This window comes from Diorhabda sublineata, chromosome 3 (assembly GCF_026230105.1).
Source record: "Diorhabda sublineata isolate icDioSubl1.1 chromosome 3, icDioSubl1.1, whole genome shotgun sequence".
NCBI lineage: Eukaryota > Metazoa > Arthropoda > Insecta > Coleoptera > Chrysomelidae > Diorhabda > Diorhabda sublineata.
This window is the reverse complement of record NC_079476.1, coordinates 19,911,135-19,935,275: the sequence shown is the minus strand read 5'-3', so window position 1 is coordinate 19,935,275 and position 24,141 is coordinate 19,911,135. Positions and strand designations below refer to the sequence as shown.

The following is a 24,141-nucleotide window of genomic DNA, read 5'->3' as shown; positions in this document are numbered from 1 at the left end:
TAACTTCGTTTGTCGAAATTTTTTTGCTTAAACAAGCTAGGCAGTAGAACATACAGAAAAATAAAATTTAAAATGTGCAAGTTTTTACTGAAAAGTATATTGTCACCCTCTATCGTTCGTTTTATTAACTTGGTGGTATAATACTGATAGTTATACATGTATTCATTTTATGTATTTATTACGATCTTGACGCGTATGCACTTGGAATTTTTTTTATTGGTTTTTGACTTTCTACTTAGATCCAATTCGGTATTTCCATCCCTTGATTAATAATTCACTCTTGAGCTTTTTTTTGGAAATTTCAAGTTCATGTTTATTCCGACATAATTATTTTCTATATAAAATAAATAAGGCCTACTGTGCTATTTTATATATATTTAATATTCCAGCGTATTTGTGGTCTCTATATAAGATATAATTTCCTTAGTTTTTAATTTTTAGATTTTAGTGTTAAAAACAAATTGATCAACATGAATGATAGTTCTCTTGATACTGGTGTATATAACCTTTGGCATTACTCTTTTCCAAACCTTTTCTTTTACTCCAAACAAATATTTCCATGAAAAATATTAATATTAGAAATTACATAGAATTTGAAATAAGCAAAAACGTATAGGATTCTCAAACAAATCTCTGATATAATAACTTGTATAGATTTTTTTTGGCGGATATCAAATATTCAGTTAAACAGAAGAATATAAGTGATATAAACTCGGCAGTATAATAAAGCTTGAAAAATAGTTTTAAATATTGTAATTTTTGTGTCTTTTCAGTGGCCTTAAGGTATCTTTATCTAGAAGAGAAATAATAAAAATTACTAATAAATCTCTTTTTATTAAGCTTTTGTAGTTTTATTGAAATTAACACAATAACAATATCCTATATAATATATTATTTACAAGTCTAAAATATTGATGCCTACAGAATTTAATAAATATAAATAACATGGTATTAACTTGACTACATACAGCCAATAAGAATGTCAGATAAATATCTTAAAATGTTTTAAAATTGCATCTAAATTTTCGAAAACATACAATTTAAATTGAGTTATAATAAATAAGTGGAGATTGTCACAAGTGCATAATATATAATAGTATCTATTACTATATGTTGGAAGATTATCAAAAACTACAAGTGACATTCAGGATTGACAGAGTCAAACATATATGTTCTTAATATAATTAAATTTAGAATATCCCAAATATTCAAACTTCACACATTAGTAATATTATGTAAAAATGCACACTTGATATTATTAAATCTCTTCCTAAATTGGAACACTAAGTTCTTTACGATGAAAGAGGTTATTCATGGTAGCAGATTTCAAGTGTAACATTCAGGAAGCTTAACACAAAAAACTAATAGAAATAATTGCTACAAACGATTTTATTGTTTAATGAAAACATGATTTGAAGATGGCTTACATATTTTTTTAACCACTTGTTCCCATACTAGTACACAGCACGTTTATAAAGACAAGAAAGTTACAATGGCTAGGTTACTTAGAACGAATGGACAAAGACAGACTCTTGAAACGAGTTGCATGGAAGATACCAGAGGACAAGAGGAAAAGAGATATACCGAAAAAACGGTGAAGGGAAGTAGTGGAAGAAGACTTTAGAGAGAAAAATATCCAGAGCTGAAGAGAAAAAGCAAGGGACTGAAAGAAGTGGAGAGAAATTACAAGGCTATGGACCTAAATGGTCCGCATATAATATATGTATGAACATAATAAAAGATTACAGACAAAAGATATATATTTAATTACTTATTAATGAACATTTCATAAATTAGATTAGTAAAAATAATTTCAAGATATTTATCCGAATCCTTCTACAACAATCGTTTTCATACTATAAAAATCAGGATTTGACGATTACTTCATTCTAAAAACTAATAAAGTGCAATACAATATATTCAAATGATAAAATAACATATACATAATTATGAAGGCACATAATAATTTTTTCGAATGACCTACTCAAAATACTTATTTCATTTTTTAACTAACACAGAAAGTTATGTGTAAAATAAAATTAACTATTTCGTGCAGGTCGTCAGAAAGTATAATGTACAACATATGTAGCTTGTAGTTTATCATTTTGTCACACTTGTATAAATATCTTATTTTTTGCACTAGTTGCACAATATACTATTTTCTCGATAAATATGTATTCATTATCACTTAGTATGGAATGATTTTCAACAAATGGTATTTACATATGATGGTGGCAAAAACCCAGAGTTTTTGTTATTTAATAACTTTAGATGCGTAAGTACTGAACGAAAATTATTTCTCCAATTATATTTTATCTACAATATATTTCTTGGTCGACCAAACATACAGAAAAGTGAACAAATACTATGATGAACAGACAAAATTATTTTAGTGTTTCTTTCTAATCTCTTGAAAATATATAGCAAAAACTATGGATAATCAACACTTGGTTACTATTACACGTTTTGGAAAATTTAACCACAATAATAACTGATGTATTAACATGTAACCATTCATACAGGTCAGTACTGAACTTCCTATTTTCAACTAAAACTCTTACATTACTATTATTTTGTCACCTGCTAGGCACATAATAAAATGATATTAGTAGGATATATAAAAAATATGACATTGGGAGTAATAAAGGGAATAGTCATTTGGATTTTTGATTCTTTCTGCTTGATATTTTGTGCAACGCTGCAAAACTATGAACTAATCTTTTTAGTCCTATAATTTGTGTAAATTTGGATCTGTTCTAACTAAAAATATCTAGCATATATTAATCAATATACATTCAACAATTGTCATAGTTGAATGATCATTTATTGTTGTCTGGATTCTCATGCCCTCTCCTCGCAATAGGAATGCTCCCGCCAAAGAGGAGTGCTCCATTTCACTCGCATTCGCATGTAAATATACAATTCTACCCTATTATTTTTATTGAAAGTGTTTTAAACATTATAATTGTATATAAATCATTAATATAAGGGATTGTAGTAATGGATGATCTTCTATATATTGGACTGCTGAAATAACTAGAAGAAGCTGAAGTAATTGTTGCAGATCCTTTAATAAAACTCAGTAATAACCAATTTAAAAAAATAATTCGCATCATTGTTAAAGACCAAACCTAACTAAATTCTTTATTTATCCCAATTTTAAAGGCAATTTTACTTTTTCAATGTGACATAGCAGGATTAGCTAAACTTATATCTCAGGCAAAAATAATATAATTCCATTACTTATTTACTTTATTACTTCAGTGTTATAACAAAAATTAACAATCGTGCTTTAGGTTTATCTGAAAATACTCTTCTATTATGACTTCGCAGCTTTCAAGCAATCCTTGTTGCTATAGGTCTTTTCAATGGCACCCACGGATGACTATAGTTATGATAACTGCATGCTATAAGCTAGTTTTTACTTTATCTATATGGTTAATAGGTTTTATATGCAGATAATGAATTATTTTACTATAGATCTGTATCAGACTAAATAAATTGTTTTTTTTATTTTACAATTTCTCAAAAGATATTAACCTACTTTATTTTAAGACGTAATTGCTCTTACTTCAATTGCAACCTTTCTCATTAGAGCAAATTTTGTTAGTATTTTTGTTTTGGGACGTATAAACAGTTAGGGAGAATAGGAGGAATACAAATATGGAAGCTCGCAACTTCTTTTTTAATTAATAAAAAAATGAAATTAAAACTTTGTTATCTGCATTCACAAAATACAGTAATTATTTGAATTACCGTAGGTATACTTAGAATATTATGCACAATCTTTAAATCCATATATTTCTAACCAAACCGTTCCATTACTGGAGTTGAACGAAAGTTTGTTTAAGATGCAATCCTGAACAGTCATATATTGCGACCATTTTTACAGTCTTTTTCAAGAACCATTAAAAAGACCTATTAGGAAATTATATAGATAAATATCAAAGTTCTGCGTAAGCTTTTTTCAAATTTAAATGTTGTATCGGTTTTATCAGCGCTATTAGTTTTCCCTCTGGATGGGAAAACTGAAAATATTGTTATAAGACATATTACATTATAGTATTCAAGATTTTTGTTTTAAACTAAGTTAATTTCGTTATGTGATCGTACTTTGATTGGAAGATTTTTATCTTTCTTTACTAGCTATACTTTCCCAAAAAGGAGTTTTAAAACAAGAAATAAGAACTTTAATATTGAATTAATTTACAACAAAACATAAATATCTCACAGTCCAATCATGAAAGTACTATTTGTTATGTGAAACTATTTTGTGTTGACCACATATAAATGAATTATTCATAACTCGGATAATTTTCCTTTAGATCCAATGTTTTAAAACTTCGTTTACACATATTAATCACAGAATACATTAAAAGGAAAAATATGTTCGCAAGTCATCAAATATAGAACAAAATATGTTAAGTACAAATCACAGTAGACGGAATTTCGATATGAAATACTTCTTCAGTAAAACAGAGACCTTGTCATCCACTATCATGTAGTTTTTGTACTTATAGGTAAAAACACAGTTGATAGAGTGTGTGAGATATATCAAAGTATTCCAAAGAATATAATCAGAGCTAAGATAAATAGTGACTGACACTACGATTTTGTCATCAACTATGTAGCGGTAATATGAAAAACTGGTCCTATTCGCAGGAAGACTCTTCTTAATATCGACCTTAATTCAGCCTTTAGGTCAAAACAAACGATTTCACAAAGAAGGGTGTAATATCGGGAAGTATGTACGCCAAACTGAAAAATAATTCAGATGCATTAATAAAAAACAGTAATAAGTTATGTATAGATACAGATAAATGCAGATAATGGCATAAATGTAGAAATGAAAATACTAAAATGAGATAATTCTTTTTCACAATATTTATTTATTGTCGGTATTTGATATTTACGTAGGTGGAAATTAAAATTCGACTTACTCTGCTATCAGGCATTTTTAACAGCCTAGTCATGACTAGTAGCAATAACGACGTCCACGCTTCTCTATGATTTTCGCTCTGAAGACTCAAGAAATACTCCAATGCTTCTTGACATACCGTTATTAAAGTAGTTTCAATAATAGGCCAATGCTCTTGTCTACCTTCGTCACAATACATTTTAAACAATATTCGCAACAAGCACGCCAGACTCTGAGTTTCTTGTTTTAGAAGATTGGGTTTTGTTGAACCTTTGAAACCAGCCTTCCAAAGTAAGTTCCTTTGTTCATGGTTGATGTTGAAGGCCTTTGCAAACCTTAAAAACAGATACATATTATTTCAAGCATATTAACATTGAGACCCTGTATTATTTTTATTGTCAATATCTGAATTACACATTTGTAACATTTTGATCCTTTGTTCAGGTACTATGGCACAGTAGTCACTTCTGTTTTATTTATTCGAACATAAATTTGAAAGGCATATTAAGAATGAATGGATAATTTCTTAAAATTTTGCCCCTTTTTGTCACATATCAGGGCTTGTGAAAAACAAAATGTAGATCATGGAAAATTCCCATTTAAGTTGTATATAAATTATAATTTCAAAAGTATAAATAATTCATGACTTTTGATAACTAATGCTGGATTTCAACTCACATCAATGAATATATATACTTTATCAAATATTTACATACCGATGGGATTGTAGAAGGCACTCTGTCAACTGCAATAAATGTGGACTGCTTAATAATCTATACATTCCTTGTTCTTCTCTTTGACATTCAGTCAAAGATCCTCCACCTGTCATATCAGCAGTTGCGAATGCTAACGTTTCGGCGTCTTCTTTTCTAGATGTCGCCGGATAGAAAACTATGTTATCAATTGTTTGAATTAATTCCAATTGTACAACACTTTTTATTGCTAGACTATTAAAAACTTCCGCATTATCGATACTAACATCTTGGTGATAGCTGGATCGTTTTAAAATACCTGGATGAAAAATAAATTAGTGGACAGTGTGAGGAAGGATATTTTGTCACATGAAAATTTAACTCAAACCATAAGCTACAATTTCGTAGAATGAAATAAGTACAGTCAGTGTATTCTTTTGATCTTTTGTATTTTTTATATTAAACTCAAAAATATTTCTGCAGTACTGTAGTAGATTTTTCTTCCTTATTATATTATTCTTAACAGTAGGAAAGAATAATTAGAAATGTTTTCTTTATTTATAGCGAACCAAGCGAGGAAGGACATTTTTCATTTAACATTGCTTGTTAAAATTAGTTTTAAACAAAATTATATGTATCATTTGATAGATCACGATTTATAATGTCTTGTCTAAACCAAAGTAAAAATTAATGATATAAAACTTCTTGTTTCTTATTTTCAACATTTATGTCTATATATGGTAGATTATTGATATTATTTATAGCCATGATGTAGCTATTTCAGTTGCTGAACTATTATTATAACAACTTCTTTCCATAATAACATTTATCTTTTCAGTCATATTGCAGAGTCTTAAATATGTTGTGAAAAACAAATTAGTAATTTTTTGGTTCACGTTTTTTCCCATTTTATATACCATATGCATATACCATGTATTTAGACACAAAAGACCATATTTTAGATATTAGAAAACTAATGCTTTATGAAACAAATTTCAGATAAGAAGGGAGAGTATTTGGATACCTTTATTAGGTCCTACATCGCCATTCTGCTCGATCACAGCCATAGTTTTCATAGATTCTGGTTTCCAAGTAAGCAGCGCTGACGGCAACGTTGAATTGAATATATCCAGCATACATTGGCATGTCTTTTCCCAAGTGTTTTGGTTGAATTTATTACCATTTGAGTTAACTAAATTTTCCAAACAATTCGTACCGGATCTAGCTAATTGTTCGTTATCCTGTTGTACGCACCAATGAAGTTGAGAATATAATTCCTCTAAGAGAAGCGGTCCTAGCATATCGAAGTATTGCGTGAAAACGTCTACAATAGCATAAAGGGCGTGGTTGCATGTCGTTGTCATCCACTCGTCTTTTTCTGGTTGTTTTTCTGGTAATTTCATATTATCAAATATTCTGGAAATAATATTATGTAATATCAAAATAAGCAAAACTTGGAAATTGATATTATTTCACAATGAAAATAATTTTGAACAACTGTCCATCACTAATGTGTGGTAACTGTTATTTGAAGTTATTTCGGAAGTTTTATTTTGTATTATTACACTGAATCTCCATTCTATTCCAATCTCATTCCAGATATGTTCTGTCCGATTAAAATATCGGTTGTGACAAATCCAAATAATAATTCAAAAGATAACATAATGCGACTCCAAATATTCTTCTACAAAACGTTGTAATCGGGTATTGAGGAAAAGCGTCAATCGACTAGATTCAATTTGAGAATAATTCAACAAAATGAAGTTGTCTTTCTAACTTATTTTTCATTTCTTTCAAATGATTTTGATTAAAACTTCAAGACTACTGGGTTTTTAGAGAAAACTATTGTAACCAAACGAGTAACCTAGTATATGAATAATATTTCAATTGGGAGTACCAACAAACCTTGTAAGTTAACCTATATTGCCATCAATATATCTAAAGGTCACAACCGAATTTTTACTAAAGGAACAAGATCGTGTTTTCAAATAGTTCAAAGGCGAATGGTAGAATTATGTTAGACATGTCAACAATATTGTAATTCAACTTACCTAAATAGAACTTTAAAAAGATCCTTCCACCAATGAGGACTAAATGTATCACCATATGTTTTTATTACTTCAAAAAGCACTGTTAAAGCACGAGTTCTCACATCCAATTTACATCTATTGACTACACAAGATAATGAAAAGAGAAGTGGAAACCAACCACGTACCCATACTCTATCTTCTTCTGATACAGTTGCATCAGTTTCTAAAACTGAAAAAATAGAGATATAAGACTTGAAGTGTCGAAAATTTCTTAATAGGCATGATTGAATCAATTTAAGATATAATTTGTTATAATATCACCTTTTTTAGATAAATAATTATCAACCTATAACAATATTTATTATTGGAGAAAGCTTTTGTATTTTTTGAAATATCTTTTAGTGAAATTCATAACATTGTAGAATATTTGAAACAAGACATGAACATCATTCTACTGTTAAATTTAAGTTTAGAAATGATTGATAACATTATGGACGGATAGATGTGAGGAACTTTGAAAAGATTTGAAAAAACCTTAAGAAGTCACTCTTTTAAAATGAAACGCCCATTCAATATTCACATTTAAGGAAAATTTCCATAAAAAACAGTATAAATCTATAAGCATACTTAGTTATTATAAAATATAAAATCCAATAAAAATACATACCTCCATGTTCAGCAAATAAGTGAGGAGCACCACTTATACTGCAAGCACAAGCTCTTAAAAGTCTGATCGCTTCCATACTTGTATCAGGAAATCTAGCATTACATGCAAACTCTGATAAGCACTTGACAGCATCTTGAAACGAATCAATCATAGTTGGAAATTGTTTTTCATATAACTCTATGATTATTTTTCCAGTTGTATCAAAAGCAAGTCCAACTAGTGTTTCCTCTCGATCACCAGCAGCCAAGTGAAAAACAGAAAATATATTCTTCCAACCTAAAATTGCAAATGATGAAGAAATGTCCCAAAACATATATTGTTATCACATGGAAATTGTATACGATCATTATTTATATGTAATCACCCACTTCACAAGTATTAACAACACATTTTAATGTTAAGTCAAATGGAGTCTTTGGTAAGTGTTAATTATGTTAATAAACAATTTTCTCACTAAGTGAAATATTTGTTAATTAATAGTAATTTAATAAAAAATCATACCCGAACGAATATTTTTTGCTTGTGAGTTAACCATATTTGCTACACAACGTACTACAAATTCTCTAACCGAACGGGAAACATTATTTTTCATGATATACTCAAATGGACGGAGAAAATCTTTTTGAAATCTAAAATTCGAAAATTCTCCTTTTTCTATAAACTTCATAGAGAGCTGTCTTAAGCTATCCACAGCAAAAAAGCAGATCTCTTCATTGGAATTACATCCTACTGTATTAAAATGTTCTCCAAGAACCTGGAATACAATAAATGGTAAGTATCGCTCACAATTTTATTTAAAAAATTATTTAAAGCAGTTCCTCAGTTTAACATTCTTTTTGTAAATATTATACTATACACATATATAGTTTTGTCGTATACAATTAAGGAGGAATCACTCACTCACAGTTGATTTTTACAAATCTAATATACACATCTCCAAAAGTCTTGGCCTCCCTTGGTAATTTTTCGCAAGTTTATTTTAATTTGAGGATTTTTTGTTTGCAAATACTTATTTATCTTATCATACAAATAAAAACAATTACAAAGCAAAAACTTGTATCGCGTAAAAATAAGCAGAATTTTGTAAAATAAATCCGAAAAAAAAAACAAAATAAAATAGTGTTTTTAAGAAAAACCCTCTTGGTGTAGGGCCATAATTCTTGTTCGATCAAATTGAGAAATCGATTTCCTGGCATCTTAGACAAACTTCAACGAATACTTTCTATACACACTATAATTTAAAACTGACAAAATTCTGAATATTTTCATACGAAAACAAGTTTTTGCTTCCTAATTGCTTTTATTTGTATGATAAGATAAGAAGATATTTGTAAACAAAAAATGCTGAAATTAAAATAAACATGTGACAAATAAACAAGGGAGACCAAGACTTTTGGAGGTGTGTGTAGTTTCTATATCTATTAGTAAATTCAATGAGATTCTTTAAAAGGATAGAAATCGAATTTAATAACCTAAAGAAACAACGATATAATTAATATAATGTGAATAACTGACTGTACTAAAAGTTTACTGTATTGTATTGTGTCTAGTAAAAATTGAAAATCAAATTCCTCTCTTTCTCCTGGTGGGTTATCACGTTTTCCCGGTTGAAATTTCGTAAATTTACTACACTTTTATGATGATAAATATTTATTTTAAAAAAATACAATTGTAATAAAACAACTAAGTTATTTTTTAATTTAACTATTTCTTACTCCACTGTCGCAAGCTATTTTTGGAAGTTTTGAGGATTTTTTTTCTTTTTTGTTTCCAGTTTCCAGCAAATCTCGTTATTTTTTATCTTTTTGTGCTGTACTATTGTTGTTCTATCACATTTGGAATTGTTTTCACATTTAGAGTGATCTGATTCGTCAGAATATCTCTTAAAGTCCAATCTGCTTCTTCCAATGTTGTAAGTTGCATTTGTTTGCAATCAACAAAAAGTCAAGTTGCACGTATTGTTCTGGATCGTTGCCAGTCTTATTGGAATTATGAAAACTTTAGTTAATTTGAATATCAAGGGGCATTTTTTCAACCATATACATCAAACAGTTTCTACAATCCTTGCGAAAGATCAACATTTTCTTATCTTTGACCCCTTGAGGCATACTCTAAATCGATACCTTGCACTTTTTTAGGTTGCAGAATAAACCATTATACAAAACATTGTTTATTTATGCATATTCACTAACCTGCCATATTCTTGACCATTGTAATCGAATTCTTCCCATATTGTAATACGAAATTTCTACTATTTTTTGCAAGGAAAACATCCTGGGATGACCTGGATAAGCTAATTCTTCAAGAGAAACTTTACACAAAGCTTTGACGAAATCAAAAATTGCATCACCATCAAGCCTAGTTGATCCAGTGAATATTCTGTCGACAGCAACTACCACGCTTTGGGAACTCGTTTGACCAATATGTTCTTTTGAACTAGGATAAGGAGGTTTATGACCAGGTCCTATAAAATTTTTTAAACATTTTATTTCCAAATATTAAATATGTACATAGTACGATATAAATGAGAAAAATTATTTTCCATAATTATATATATAACGTGAGGTAAAACTATATTTTAAAAAAATTTACATGTTTCCAATAAAATTTAAATCTCTGTCTCATGGAAATCTCTATAACAATCTCAACAGCATGTCAATCTATAAACATCATACCTAAAGAGATGGTGATCTCAGATTTAGGGAAACTGAAATTAAATTAAAAAATTGATACATTTCAAGAACTTAGTAGCCCGAGGAAAAAATATTTGTATCAAAAACGAAAATAATTAGAAACATTGGAAAGGAATAATATTGGAAAAAATTCAGTAACATTGAACAACAAAGAATTGTTTGACTACATATCTCAATATTGAAGAAGTTTATAAACAGCATGTGGTGCATTTTTAGACATGGTATCAGAAAAAAGATGAAATAAAAGGGAAAATGAGATTTTAGAAGTAATATAAAATTGATACATTTTATAAACGTAGGTTTTGTAACAATGTATTGCCTTTTCTTTCATTATGGCATTAAACATTCTCTGAATAATTTAGGAACAATGTATTGATAAATTACAATAAATTCAACTGTTCTACTGGATTCCGTTTCCTCTCTTTGAGTATCAGTATTTTGTAATTTTATAAATGTCAAAATCGATCAGTTTCAAGATGAGAGAGGCGTACACCAATCCATAAAAATAATATTTTTTTAAAGGATAATTTATTAAATCAAAAAGATTATAAGAGACAAGATATATCACATATAATTCAACTTAAGAATTCCTTTGTACCATAATAGCATGAAAATATGAACTATATTCTAAAAAATAAATAGCCTAATAAGAGACCTGAGACAAGATATTTTTACGAAGCTCTTTGTATAGATATTGACTGAAGCTAATTCAGTATATATATATATATATATATATATATATATATATATATATATATATATATATATATATATATATATATATATTTTAAATGATTTTTTCAATGTTATTACATATTATATAAAACAGATAACATGACTACAAAGAAGGAACTGGTAATTTAAAAAAACAGTACAGTAAAATAAAAGAAAATACATTTTATGAAGATTTCAAGTTATTGATATAATGTGAAATACTTAGCTTTAGTTATAAGTAGTATCTTGTTTATAAAGTTGAGGTTGGCTCTTTACTTTATTAATTTCATTTTTCAAATGATTTGTTTTGTATAATATTTATTGAAATTAATAGAATATTTCCAATATAACTTCATTCGAAACAATTCCAAACCAAAATTCAAGTTATAGTAAAATTACCTGATAAAAATTCCGGTCGAACTCCGGTACCTATCAATTGAGCTAGTTCTAACTGTGATATACATTTGAGAATATCCAACCAACTCGGCCCCAAATAATTTCCGTCCGTGTGGGCTACCATGATAAGTGTTTTAATTGTATCTATATTTTTTGCTTTCATATCCATTATCGGAGAATTAGCTGTGAGGAGCGTAAATCTTGCCAAAGCTTGTACATAAGCATCCCGTTCTAAAGGCATGTGGAATATACAGACAATTCTTATGGCACATCTAAAAAAAAGTGTTAGAAAGTTTTGACGCTAAATAAGGAGATCCGTTATCCACCAGACTACATAACATTGTACTAGAATGGAGTACATAGAACTGGTAGGAACAGAGCAGCTAAAAACTAAATTCATGAAAAAGACAACATCACAAAGGAAACTAATGAGGGCTTGTTACTGAAGGATGGAATGTAAAAAAATTAAAAGCTATGAAAAGATTATTAAGGACGACAACGAAGACAGACTTTAGAAGCAAAGTGGGAAGTGATCAGTAATAATATTAAATAAATTATATGAAGAATTAAAAAAATAATAATATAAATGTGAAATATAAATAATTGCGAATGGTGTTGTGGATTGAGGACACAAAATAAAACCGTCCACGAATTTTTTACATTACCAATGTTTCGATCTTTTATTTGATATTTATATTATAAATTTTAAATTATTAGACATCAATCAAAAGATAAAATAAATGTATACATATTCCGCAAGAAAAGATAATTCCCCTGTTAAAATAAAGATCGAAACGTTGGCTTTTTAATAAACTCTTAGACAGTTTTATTTTGAGTTCTCAGCCCGCAACACCATTCGAAATTACATACTAGGAAGGGCAATAATATCAACAATGACTACAAAGTTAATTTGGGGAAGAAGGTGTGAACCAAATACTAAGATCTAAATGTGTAGCAGGAACGTATACAGAGAAAGTGTATCAAACAAAAGATGGTATACAGAAGTAGTAGATGAACTAAGATAGAGACATTCCAAAAAATAAGGGCAAAAAATATAAAATAGTGTAAAGAAATCACTTCAAATTTAAAAGACCGGTGTATAGAATTCAGAGACAGATACAACACGAGGCACTGACAAGCTCGTATGAAAATAAATGTAATACAAGAAATAAAAGAAATACCTTATTCCATCTAAACACAAAGCAGCTACTTCTGGATCATCACAGTCTTGTAAACCGACGCTGAATGCAGCCAAAAACGACGTCCACGCCATCTTAAACATCGGTCTAACATGCTCTAAATGCTTTGCTAGAGTAAATGGTGCTTGTACGTGAGAAACAGACTCCATAAGATTTTTAGCAGCAGACGAAATAGCTTCCATCTCCATGTTGAATAAAATTTTTCTACGTTTTTCGCTATTAATCTGTTGTTTGCCAGGCTTATTTACAGGATTCTTCATTTTAATTTCGTGACCAGCTATTTCATCATATATTTGAGACAAATATTCTTCAGGAACATCTTTACTCTCTGTATTGCCTCTGTTTAGTTTGATATATTGCTCTTTTGTCATTTTGTTTTTTACTTGAGGAGAATGGAGGTCTGTGGTGAGCATGATTATAGAAAAACCAAGCACGTAAGCTGTATCTGCTGTTGCAAAATGGCTGTTATTTGGATTGCATTCGCAGTATCTGCTAGCAAATTTTTCCATTAGTCTGTCTATTTTCTGTGCTTCGCCTGGTAACCTAGTGTAGGATAACTATATTAATTTAACATTATATACATAGAATAACTTTTGGACAAAGAACTTAATCATTTTCTTATATATTCATTTAATCACTCGTCCTTGAAATTTCTAATCCAATATTTCATGAAAAGAACCTCAAAATACAATCATTTTGACATCATACCAGTCTTACTGGCTAACACTGATTCTAACAATACTATCTTTAAAATATATAACATAAAAGTTATTTACAAACAAAATTTGACACTTACTGTTTAGACCACAATAATAATTTTTTTCTTTTTCTCAAATTGTTATAAGTCTTTTTTATCATTCAGAGCTTTCTCGTTAGTATGTATGTGCAAAATCTTGAAAATTCTTATTTTCTTGTATTCGTTTCTGTTTTAAGAATTTTAGACTTTTTATAATAGAATGTGTGTATGTGTTTTCTTATATTTCATAGTTTGTTAATGCAATTTTGTTTTTTATCATCTCAATGTTATTTCTACGAACAATGTCTAATATTTGAACTTGGCAATTTACGTTTTGACTTACTAGATGTGGATATAAAATATTTCTCGATTTCAATACGATGCATACATGTCTGCAAATGAGTTTTGGGAACTCTCAATTCATTGGATGTGTGAAATATTCTATAAAACTGACCAGATTTTGCCCAACCACAACATCAATGTTAACCTATACTTATTTATTATTCCATTATAAATTTGTATATGTATTAAAACAATAATCCTGTCTAAAGTGATTTGTTGCATATCTTTCTCTCAGGGTTCTGTTTGGGAAAATATATTACCTGAACCCATCTAGGAAGTGTCGAAGTGCTGCAACAAAGTCCATGTTGGTGAAATTCATTTGATCGACGTACACGTACATAACCTGCTTGCTCAAATCATCGTTATCCCCCAAGAACTCCCCGATAAAAGTTTTATCCAACCGTTCGTCGTTGTGTAAAAATTTCGCTATATCCTGATGAGTTGGTCCTAGAAGTCCTTGTTCTTGAAGATAAGCTATTCCTTTTCGAGGTTTTCGATTGAACATTTCTATGCCTGTTTCCCATACCTGGAAAATATTGAGAATATGTTGCCAGAGGCAGAAAGGCGATTGTTTTGATGCTATTATAATAACAAGATGACAAAGAACATATATTATGATGGTGACGGTGAGTAAATAGCGGAACTCAAATATTTGAAATAATAATTTAAATATAAGTAGACAATAGTAATTTTTATTTATAATTTAGTGCAAATTTTGAATAATTTGATTACTACATGACAAACTTTGTAACCTGCATATGAAGCTGCACCATTGTGAAAAAGAGAAAACGATAGAAAGAAATCATAATTGTATTTTAAGCTGACAAGTTGATTTTAAAGATAGAAGGGCATTTTCTTTCGGGTTTCGGGTAATAATATGGGAGCTACATTCAAGAATACATTTTATTTTAAAATTGTAGATCTAGAACAAACTTGTTAGAATAATTTAATTCCTATCCTATCCAACGAAAGGAATGCTTTAAAATGATTGGAGACGCAAGTCTCACAAAAAAGCAATCATCCAAAAGAAAGATGTACCAATATTACTACTAGCATCAAACTCATCAACTACATCAATGTTGAGGTATCATAAATTGATATCCTATTATTCCAAGACTTGAAATTCTTTAATTATTGAATGAGTGAAACTATGTTTCAAATATTTTGATTATACAAATAAGTGGGTTCTGCTACATGAAAATTGAATGATTCTAATTAAAATAATTCTTACCGTCCCAAAATAATTAGGTAAGCATGCTGTATCGTTTTTCGTTAGTGTCATATGCTGAAAATTTAAAATAGCTAAGCTGGAACAAAGCTACTAAATTATAAAAGACGCTTTACAGTTAACCAATCATATTTGTTATTATATATATTTATGAAGTGATAAATGAGAATGAAACAATTTTAATACTCATTCAATGAAAATATGCAAATGTTCAATGAATCACACTGGACATCAATGTTCCCAAATACTTATGAATAGTGATTTATTAGTTTTGTGTCATATCGAAAATTTTATTGACAAAGTATGAGGATATAAGCTATATACAGTAAAAAGTGTAACTTTTCTATTGCTAAAGATATAAATATTATACAAATATTAAAGTCACCATTATATATTAATTATTAAATATAAAAAGTGTACTTGAAACTAATAATTGTTGTATAGTATAGATTATGATTTTAGAGATCAAAATATACAGTCTAGAAGAAAAATAAAACAATAAATCTCTATATGTAGGATTGGGGGTGACATTACAGGTTTTTGAACCTCTTTTATGTATTTTTCAATCTAGTGATATCAAAGTTCCAAAGGAGGTTTTGGGAATCATTCAGCATGGGAAGCCACCATCTGAGTAGTTCTCTTTCGGTATCCACATCTTTTGAAACTCTTTTCTATAGTAGCATTTTTCTACATCATATGAGCTCATGAACAATAAGAGGCGTTCGTACTACTTTCCTGTTCGATCAGGAATCTACACTAAACAGACTTTACTTTTCCCTATTCTCTATCAAGCTTTCTTCAAGTTGCCCATATCACATTTCTAATTTCTTTTCAGGTTCATTCATTCTACTCAACTATTTCTGCTAGCGTACAATGCTTCAAGAAATGACTGATCCAGATATTGAAAATATTTTCACTAGATGTGATTTCCAAATAGGTATGAATTGAAACAAGTACAAAGAATTTCTATGATTACAATTACTTATTAATATTGAATATTTTGTAGTGTCCAGCCTGCTTTACTAGTTACTACGAAAGATGTGATGGAAATGATTGATTAACTTAAGAAAAGTAAAAAATAACCTCTACTGCAGTTGTGTTTACAGGAGTATAAATGTAATAGGAAAGTATATACAAAATTAGTGTCTAAGCATCTAAAAGCTATGCATTTGAAAAATAAATCTACTAGTTTATAATATCTAGAGTAATTATTGAACTAAAGAATACATCATCAATAAAGGATTCAAAACATGTAATACATCCTGAATATTTGAAATATTAATTAAATCAAGTTAGTTTTCAATAATTTTTTAGTTATTTGATGATATTTTTCTCAGCTCAATTTAGTACCTTTTATACTTACTTCTTTTTGTTGCTTCAATACTTCTAGCTGTTCAGGTGAATCTAAAATCTCTCGATTCCCTCCACTATCACTGGAATGTAGACTATTTGAAGATCCCCCATGTGATTTAATAGATAAATTATCATTTTCCCGATGTTCTTGTTCACCAACAGTTGATTGTAGATTAGGATTTACATATAAATCTTTACTCCATTCTACCATACATTTTAATATGGATACGAGACATTCTAAGCCTCGAAGTTTCATTGCTTTTTCTTGATTTGGTGATGCACCTAGTTCTATAGAATGTCGACCTTGTGCTACTTTGAATAGGTCATTGACTAGACGTTCGAATAAGTTGGCTGCAGCCAGATCACAGTCATAGTTTACATAGATGTCCACCACACTCTGAGCATCACCGCAGATACGAGTCAGAGCTTGGATTACCATCCACTGTAAAAAGAAACCATTAAAACATGCAATATCAATTTTTCACTATGTTTGACTTGTTGACGCCATCAGAATTGTCATGCAATTGATAAATGACAAAATATTGATAAAATAGAAGCAGCTAATATCTGAATAAGTCAGAATATTATTTAACAAATTTAATTCTGACCACTGATAGAAAGTGCTCTGACACTAAGCATTTTATGTGGTGAAATGTTGGTAAGCATCAAATATTAATACTTTTTATTTTCCAAATGTATATATTTTAAGCAAATTCTTAAAATTAAAAACTTATTGTTCTTATTTACTCATGCGACAATTAATAAAAGTAAATAAAACTTACCTTATGTTCAAAAGAAGAATTGGAAGTTTCTAAAATATTCAAAAATATCTCCTTAAAGAATACCTCGATTTGCATTTTCAAATGAAGCTTAAAATTAGAAAGTAAAGCTAAAAATATTGCTAGCGATAATTCAAAAACTTTTGGTATCGAACTAACTCCATTTTTAGATAGAGCTACACACAAATACTGTTTAATGGCCGTTATAAACATTTCATTGGATCTAAATACGGGACCAGCATTTTGAAGAATAGAAAGGAGCAGTTGAAGGGATAATATTTTGGAGCGAAGTTCGTGGGATTTTGGGTCAGGTGTGCCTTCTGGTAATGGTTTCATTGAAAGTTTACATAGAGCTCTAAAAACAAGAAACGCGTCCTTTTGAAGAATATGAGTAAATTTTGCTGTTACCGCTGAGTCATTTTCACTTTGTGTATCCATGCTTTCTTGAGAGGGTATCCTAAAATAGAGTAATTAATTTTCACATGTTTCACTAATAAAATGAAAGGTAGACTAGAAACTGATTATTAGCCAATGTAACTAATGATATTTGAGAAATAACTCTGATTTATTATATCAATAAATGTACACCTATTTGCTTGTTGTTGTTAAAAAGTTGCGGCAACAAGTGCTTTAATTTAAAGTGAAAATTATGACATGACATGTGACTTTCCACATCATGGTGATGTATTGTAGGCAATCCCAAATGAGTTTGGATTTTATGATATTGAAGCTTAGAGATCTAATGGCTGCTTGACTATCAGATAAGATGATGATCTCCTGTTTACGATAGTTCTTCTCAAGATTGAACTGAACATATTTTTTAATTGAAAAGATTTCTGTCTAAAAAATGATAAGTGTCTTGCCCAGGCTTTCAGAGTGTTTGGTTTTGGACCGGTACACTCCTATCCCAGTTCCGTCTTTAGACGCGTCCATATACCATTTAATGGCATTTCTTGTATGGTGTTTCGATCCCACTTGCTTTTAAATTTTATTATTGAGGTCAAGTTTTTATCAAAGCTAAACTTTTTCGATACAACATCCTGAGGCATGTCCCAGAGTTGCTCATTATTTAGAAACGGGTTATATATCTAGTTTAATAAGTATATTAAGATTACAACATTTTTTATGAAAATATAATTAAGATGCATAGTAATTAAAAAAAGAAAAACTGCATTACCATATGTGTAAGGTCTTTCTGAGCAACTGCTAAATTATTTTAATGAATTTGTTATTATGTAACATACTATTAGGATTGTTACTTTTTACTTCAAACATTTTGAATATTCCTTTATTCACGTATTGTGGCATAGTAGTCACTCCGAATTATTTATTACATTTGGGTGATATAATCTTGATTAATTAGTAGATCAAGTATACCTAATGTCTAGAATTGACATAAGGCAATTTGATGAAACATTACTTATAAGAAAAATACGTTATTTTTGGTAAAATGTTAATATAACTTCTAGAACAGTTAGATAGGGATATAAAACCATTATGCAAAGTAATTGAGGTTTACATTTGTTCAAAATAATTTTTAATATTTGAACATTCTATTAGAAAACAATGATTATCACGATTGATAGATCAAGATATACTAAATCACTGTTGTAAACATCACTTGTCTAAATTAAATTGACTCATTGGAAGCAAAGTTCTTCACAAACACTTCATTATCACAAAAAATGTAATATCTTAGGAACTGCAAATTATGTAACTGAAACCTCATTCAAATTGGACATAATGTTACATGTAGAATTCCAAAATGCGATCAAATATAGCGCATTGTATTAAAAATATTCTATGTTTGATTTATTTAACCACTTTGGGACATCTTGTTTGGTTAGATAAGAAATTAAATTACAATTAAATAAGAAAAAAATAACGAGCAAATTTACTCTCTAGTTTTCAATTAGGCAAGTCAAATATATTAATTTTAATAGTTTATTATTCAGGTGAATAGTGCACAAAGTCGAAAATTCTCTCCTGTATAATGTGTAAATTTTGAGACGGTTTACATGCGAAGAGACGGTATATCGAATCAAGTAATAGACCTATTAGTATCAACCTAATTAATATGTTGAATATTGTTTTTTAGTTCTTTCATAAATAAATATCTTACCTTGTCATTGATGATGTAACACTATGAGTCTCATTTTCAGGTGAATTTAGTATTTCAACTTGTTTGTTATCTACAACTTCCAGCATTACATTATCAACAATATTTTCTATAATTTCGGCAACAATAATTTCCCCTGTTAATTGTAATTCATGTTTAATCTGAAAATTGCATATATATTAATTATACATATTTCTTATATTGTATTTGACCATAATTTCAGTCCCAGACGATGAATATATAAGTATTTGAAAGCTCGGAAAATATATTAAAGTTAGTCCACTTTGGTGTTTCGCTGCCAAGTTCCCAATAAGAAACCGCTATAGATATAGACTTTTTTACAATTCATATATTAATTATATATAAATTTTATTAATCCATGATATTCTGGCAGCAGTAGTGGGCAAATAATTCAAAGAATGGGCCATAAAGAGATTTTCAGAATATCTCCTAGGTCGGAAACTGTATGCTATGGACACACGAATGTTTTGGGTGAATTTATTTTCTTGCCCAAGGAATATTTTTGACAAAATCATGTGAAGAATTTGTGCCCTGTATAGTGTGTTCATAATTTTTAAAGAAAGCAAATAGCCTAAAAATTCTTACATAAAATCCACCCTTTGATTTTATTACTATATTTACCAAAAATAAATATTAGAGAATTCATAGAGCTGTAGTGTATATTACATAATATAACATGCGATACAAATACATGGCACCAAATGAGACAAATTTTTATTGGCTCTAGATTTCACTCAAGTTACTAACATCAATATAACCCATATTTTTTGTAATGTACATTTTTCATGTCATACATAAAAAAAGTATCTCTATACATCTAAAACAAGAATGAACCCCATAAATATAGGATAAATCAAATATTAACACATGAATATTTTTATTAATCAGTAACAACTATTTTTCCTCTATTCAAGCATTCACACATAATATTATTTCAGTTAAAAATCATTATCATGGTTGTTATCATAGTGGGTTTTGAATATCAGTCTATTAATTACGAATTGCTTTTATTTTGATTAAGATTAATGCACCAGTTATTGACAGTGTTCCAATAATTGATACCTAAAGGTGTATCTTCACCAAATAAGCCATTTCCACGTTTCAGAGCCATTTTGAATACAAAAACTTATTAAATATATTTGGCAACACTGTACCAGCTATGAAAAAAAACTAATAAATTCCTGACATTTCAAAATGTGACAATTTTCATTATCAGTTGAATGTTAAATTTTATGTTTAATTTATTCCATATTGTTGAAAGGTAAAGTTTAAGTATGAATCAAAGGATATGATAGAATATATGATCTGAAGTTGGCGTAGGTGTCAATGACTGGATCAAGTGATTATTACTATGTACCAATTATTGACAAAAGTGTGAATGACAGAAGGTCTCAACAAATTTAATGCAATCATACCAAAAAATTGCAAGAATACACATAAAGCTCATCTCATAATAAGATTACTAAAATGTCAATGGTTCCAGTTATTAGTACATCAGGTGTCAGTTACTGGAAATTCATTTATTGTAGAAATGGCACCAAAAAATAAAGCTTTTGTCAATTATTGGTGCTGCACATTATTTTCAATTTCAGTTAACTTTGGCACATGATTTAACAATATGCAAGCATCCAAGTGATTAGTATATTAAATGAAAAACAACATACTTACTTCACCATTATCAACTTTTAAAGATTTAACTGATTTTGAATCAGCATCATTGGCCATCTTACAATTAGAATCATTTTGATTTATATTGTTATTATGAATTTCAGAACTGACTTCAGCCTCTAAGGCTTGATTTTCCATTCGAGTGAAAATGACATTCAACATTTGTGTTAAAGTGGCTCTAGCAGTAGTTTGATTGACTAAATTTTTGCTGGCAAGGAAAATATTATAACAGGTTCGTACTGCCATAAGAACAGTACCTTCATGAACTTCGACATATTGACTTGTAACAACTGTTAAAAGGGCTTTAATAATTTGAAGTTGAACACCTAAAATTATAATACATATGTCAAAATTACCAAAGTATTATCTAGTTTTATTATATAACAAACCAAAATATATTTCAAAATTTCATGAAATTACCAAAAAATCACTCTGAATATAAGATTGGATGTTGGCTTTACAATGTGTTTAGAAACTAACATAATAACTTGACATATCGTACCTCTGCTCAAATAGTGTCATAAGCCAAAAAAGAAATTATTAAATAATAACTAGTATAACTAAATAGTAACTAAGTGACATTATTAGAGATAAGATTTTTATAGCACAAATAGGTTAGTAAAAGATATTTTCCAATTTTTTGATTTTACTATAACCAAGTGAACAATTTACCTTCAGAGTTTGGTAACTTGGTTATTGAAACATGTGTTAGATAGTGTAATTGTAAGTGTTGGTGTAGTGGTATTGTAAACAGAGTGTTCAGTATAAATATCATAAACAGTTCCAGCAATTCTAGCTTACTCATGTATCTTACAAATTGTACTAATGATAACAAAGAAGGGGGCCCATTTCTTTCAAAGTGTTAAAAGTCAATTAAAAAACATTATCACACTTTGTGTTTCACTGAGTATACATATAAAAGGCTAAAAACTGAAATATTCACCTTCATCAGTCTGGGGTCCAGTAAAACAAATGCAAATAGTCTCAACTATCCTATCAATCAATAACTTTCCTGGTGTTGTAGAATCTGGTACATTTGCTGTTAAATGACCATAAGCTATCAACTTTTGTAGACAATCTAAAGCTGTAACGACTATTCTTGCAGATTTGCTTTGACAAGCTAATTCAAAGGGGAGAAAATATTTTTCTGTTGTAAGAATATTGGCATCTCCGCTTTTGGGTTGCGGAAGTGCATCTGATATATTTTCTTCTTTAGGCGTTTCTGCTGTTTCCTTTTTAAGTTGCTCTGAAACAATAAAATGATTAAGAAAACTATCTACTGAAAAATAAGATTTATGTTAAATATCTTTTGAGATAAATAAGTATTGAATTTTTCAATAAAATTCAACATTTTATAACATAAGCAATATTTCATAACTTAATAATGTTGAGTAGTATGTATTTAGGAAAAAATATCTTGTATAGGTCATTATCAAATGCAATTGGTAGGTAGTATTACAACATTTTAATCTGCATAAAATTCATTACAACACTTCATATTTATTTAATTAACAAATTTAGTTTCTATAATCATTACACAATGAATGATATTTGAAATGACTAAGAAATATTTGGCAAATCCAAATATTTGTAATAAAATAATTTATATCTATGTAAAATATAGGTTAATAAAATTCTTACCTAGTGCAGCTTCACAAGCTCTTTTGAGTTGAGAATGATAGGATCTTTTGATTTCTTTATCATTTAAAATTTTCTCAAGAGCTCTCAAAATGAACATCTCCTTAGTTTTCAAATTAGATTGCATTTTTATAAAATTGTAAAAATCAATTGTAAAATCCCCAATATTTATCTAAGGGATTCATTGTTGTACGTGACGTGTAGAAAAGCTTAAAATCTGTTCGGATTTTCAAAATTCAACGAAAATATTTAGAAACGAGTTATTTCTTAATTAGAGCCACAAATTAATATTATATTCCACTTAAGCACACTGAATAACAATATTTTAATAAATATTTGAGTATAATTTAATTTTTCATAAAAGTCAACATTTCACATTTTACGTTTGACACTTCAATTCAGACAGTTTGTGTTGACATTATATTGACACGTGCAAGAGGAACAGGATAGCCAATTAAAAAATAGTAGTAACTAGCAATATATCTATATTTCGTTTTCAATAACATACATTCGTTCTTTTACCGTGTATCTATTAGATTAATTATTATTTAGTTTATGGTTCATTATTTCCAGACTGTATATATTAGTATGACTAGTATTTCATGCATCGCTTCCAATCTAGTAACTTTTCTAGCGATTTATAGTGGTGTGAATTAGGTTTCCTAAAATGGTCCAGCTTGTTTAAAAACAGGGTAAAATCTTTGATGTCAACAATAATGTAAAGTACGTATTTTTAATTAAATGATATGCTTCGACAAAAGAGATCAAAGGTTCACACAATGTATTTGTTTCAACAACATTGGCGCCCAATGGGGCTGTAAATTTTTAATTACATAATTATTAGAATGATTACTTGTAAATTTAAATTTTATTAATGACGAGATATTTAAATGTTTATATATCTCACTATCTGCTACTATTATTTTCAATCTTATATTTTTAATACTG

At 28.9% G+C, this 24,141-nt stretch overlaps 1 protein-coding gene across 2 annotated transcripts; it reads right to left on the bottom strand.

Moving 5' to 3' along the window:
• Positions 1–814: 814 nt before the first annotated feature.
• Positions 815–23,607, bottom strand: LOC130440925 (brefeldin A-inhibited guanine nucleotide-exchange protein 1). 2 transcript variants are annotated; one of them, XM_056774300.1, is made up of 18 exons: positions 23,197–23,604; positions 22,499–22,801; positions 21,556–21,881; positions 19,870–20,027; positions 17,751–18,204; positions 16,979–17,410; positions 15,619–15,672; positions 14,648–14,913; positions 13,292–13,852; positions 12,114–12,382; positions 10,500–10,771; positions 8,809–9,061; positions 8,308–8,583; positions 7,662–7,869; positions 6,635–7,026; positions 5,635–5,929; positions 4,941–5,253; positions 815–4,758 (listed from the first exon to the last, which is right to left on the bottom strand). In XM_056774300.1, the coding sequence occupies exons 1-18, from the start codon at positions 23,318–23,320 to the stop codon at positions 4,624–4,626; spliced, it is 5,091 nt and encodes a 1,696-aa protein (XP_056630278.1). In that variant the 5' UTR covers positions 23,321–23,604; the 3' UTR covers positions 815–4,623. The 2 variants fall into 2 exon arrangements, with proteins under 2 accessions (XP_056630278.1, XP_056630280.1); XM_056774302.1 differs by lacking the exon at positions 15,619–15,672 and having other exon boundaries at positions 23,197–23,607.
• Positions 23,608–24,141: the final 534 nt, after the last annotated feature.

Coding starts and splice junctions, on each gene's coding strand:
- LOC130440925 (XM_056774300.1), bottom strand. CDS start 23,320: ATGCAATCTAATTTGAAAACTAAGGAGATGTTCATTTTGAGAGCTCTT. Junction 5,254..5,634: donor TGCCTTCTACAATCCCATCG/GTATGTAAATAT, acceptor TCTGTTTTTAAG/GTTTGCAAAGGCCTTCAACA. Junction 4,759..4,940: donor TAAAAATGCCTGATAGCAGA/GTAAGTCGAATT, acceptor ATTATTTTTCAG/TTTGGCGTACATACTTCCCG.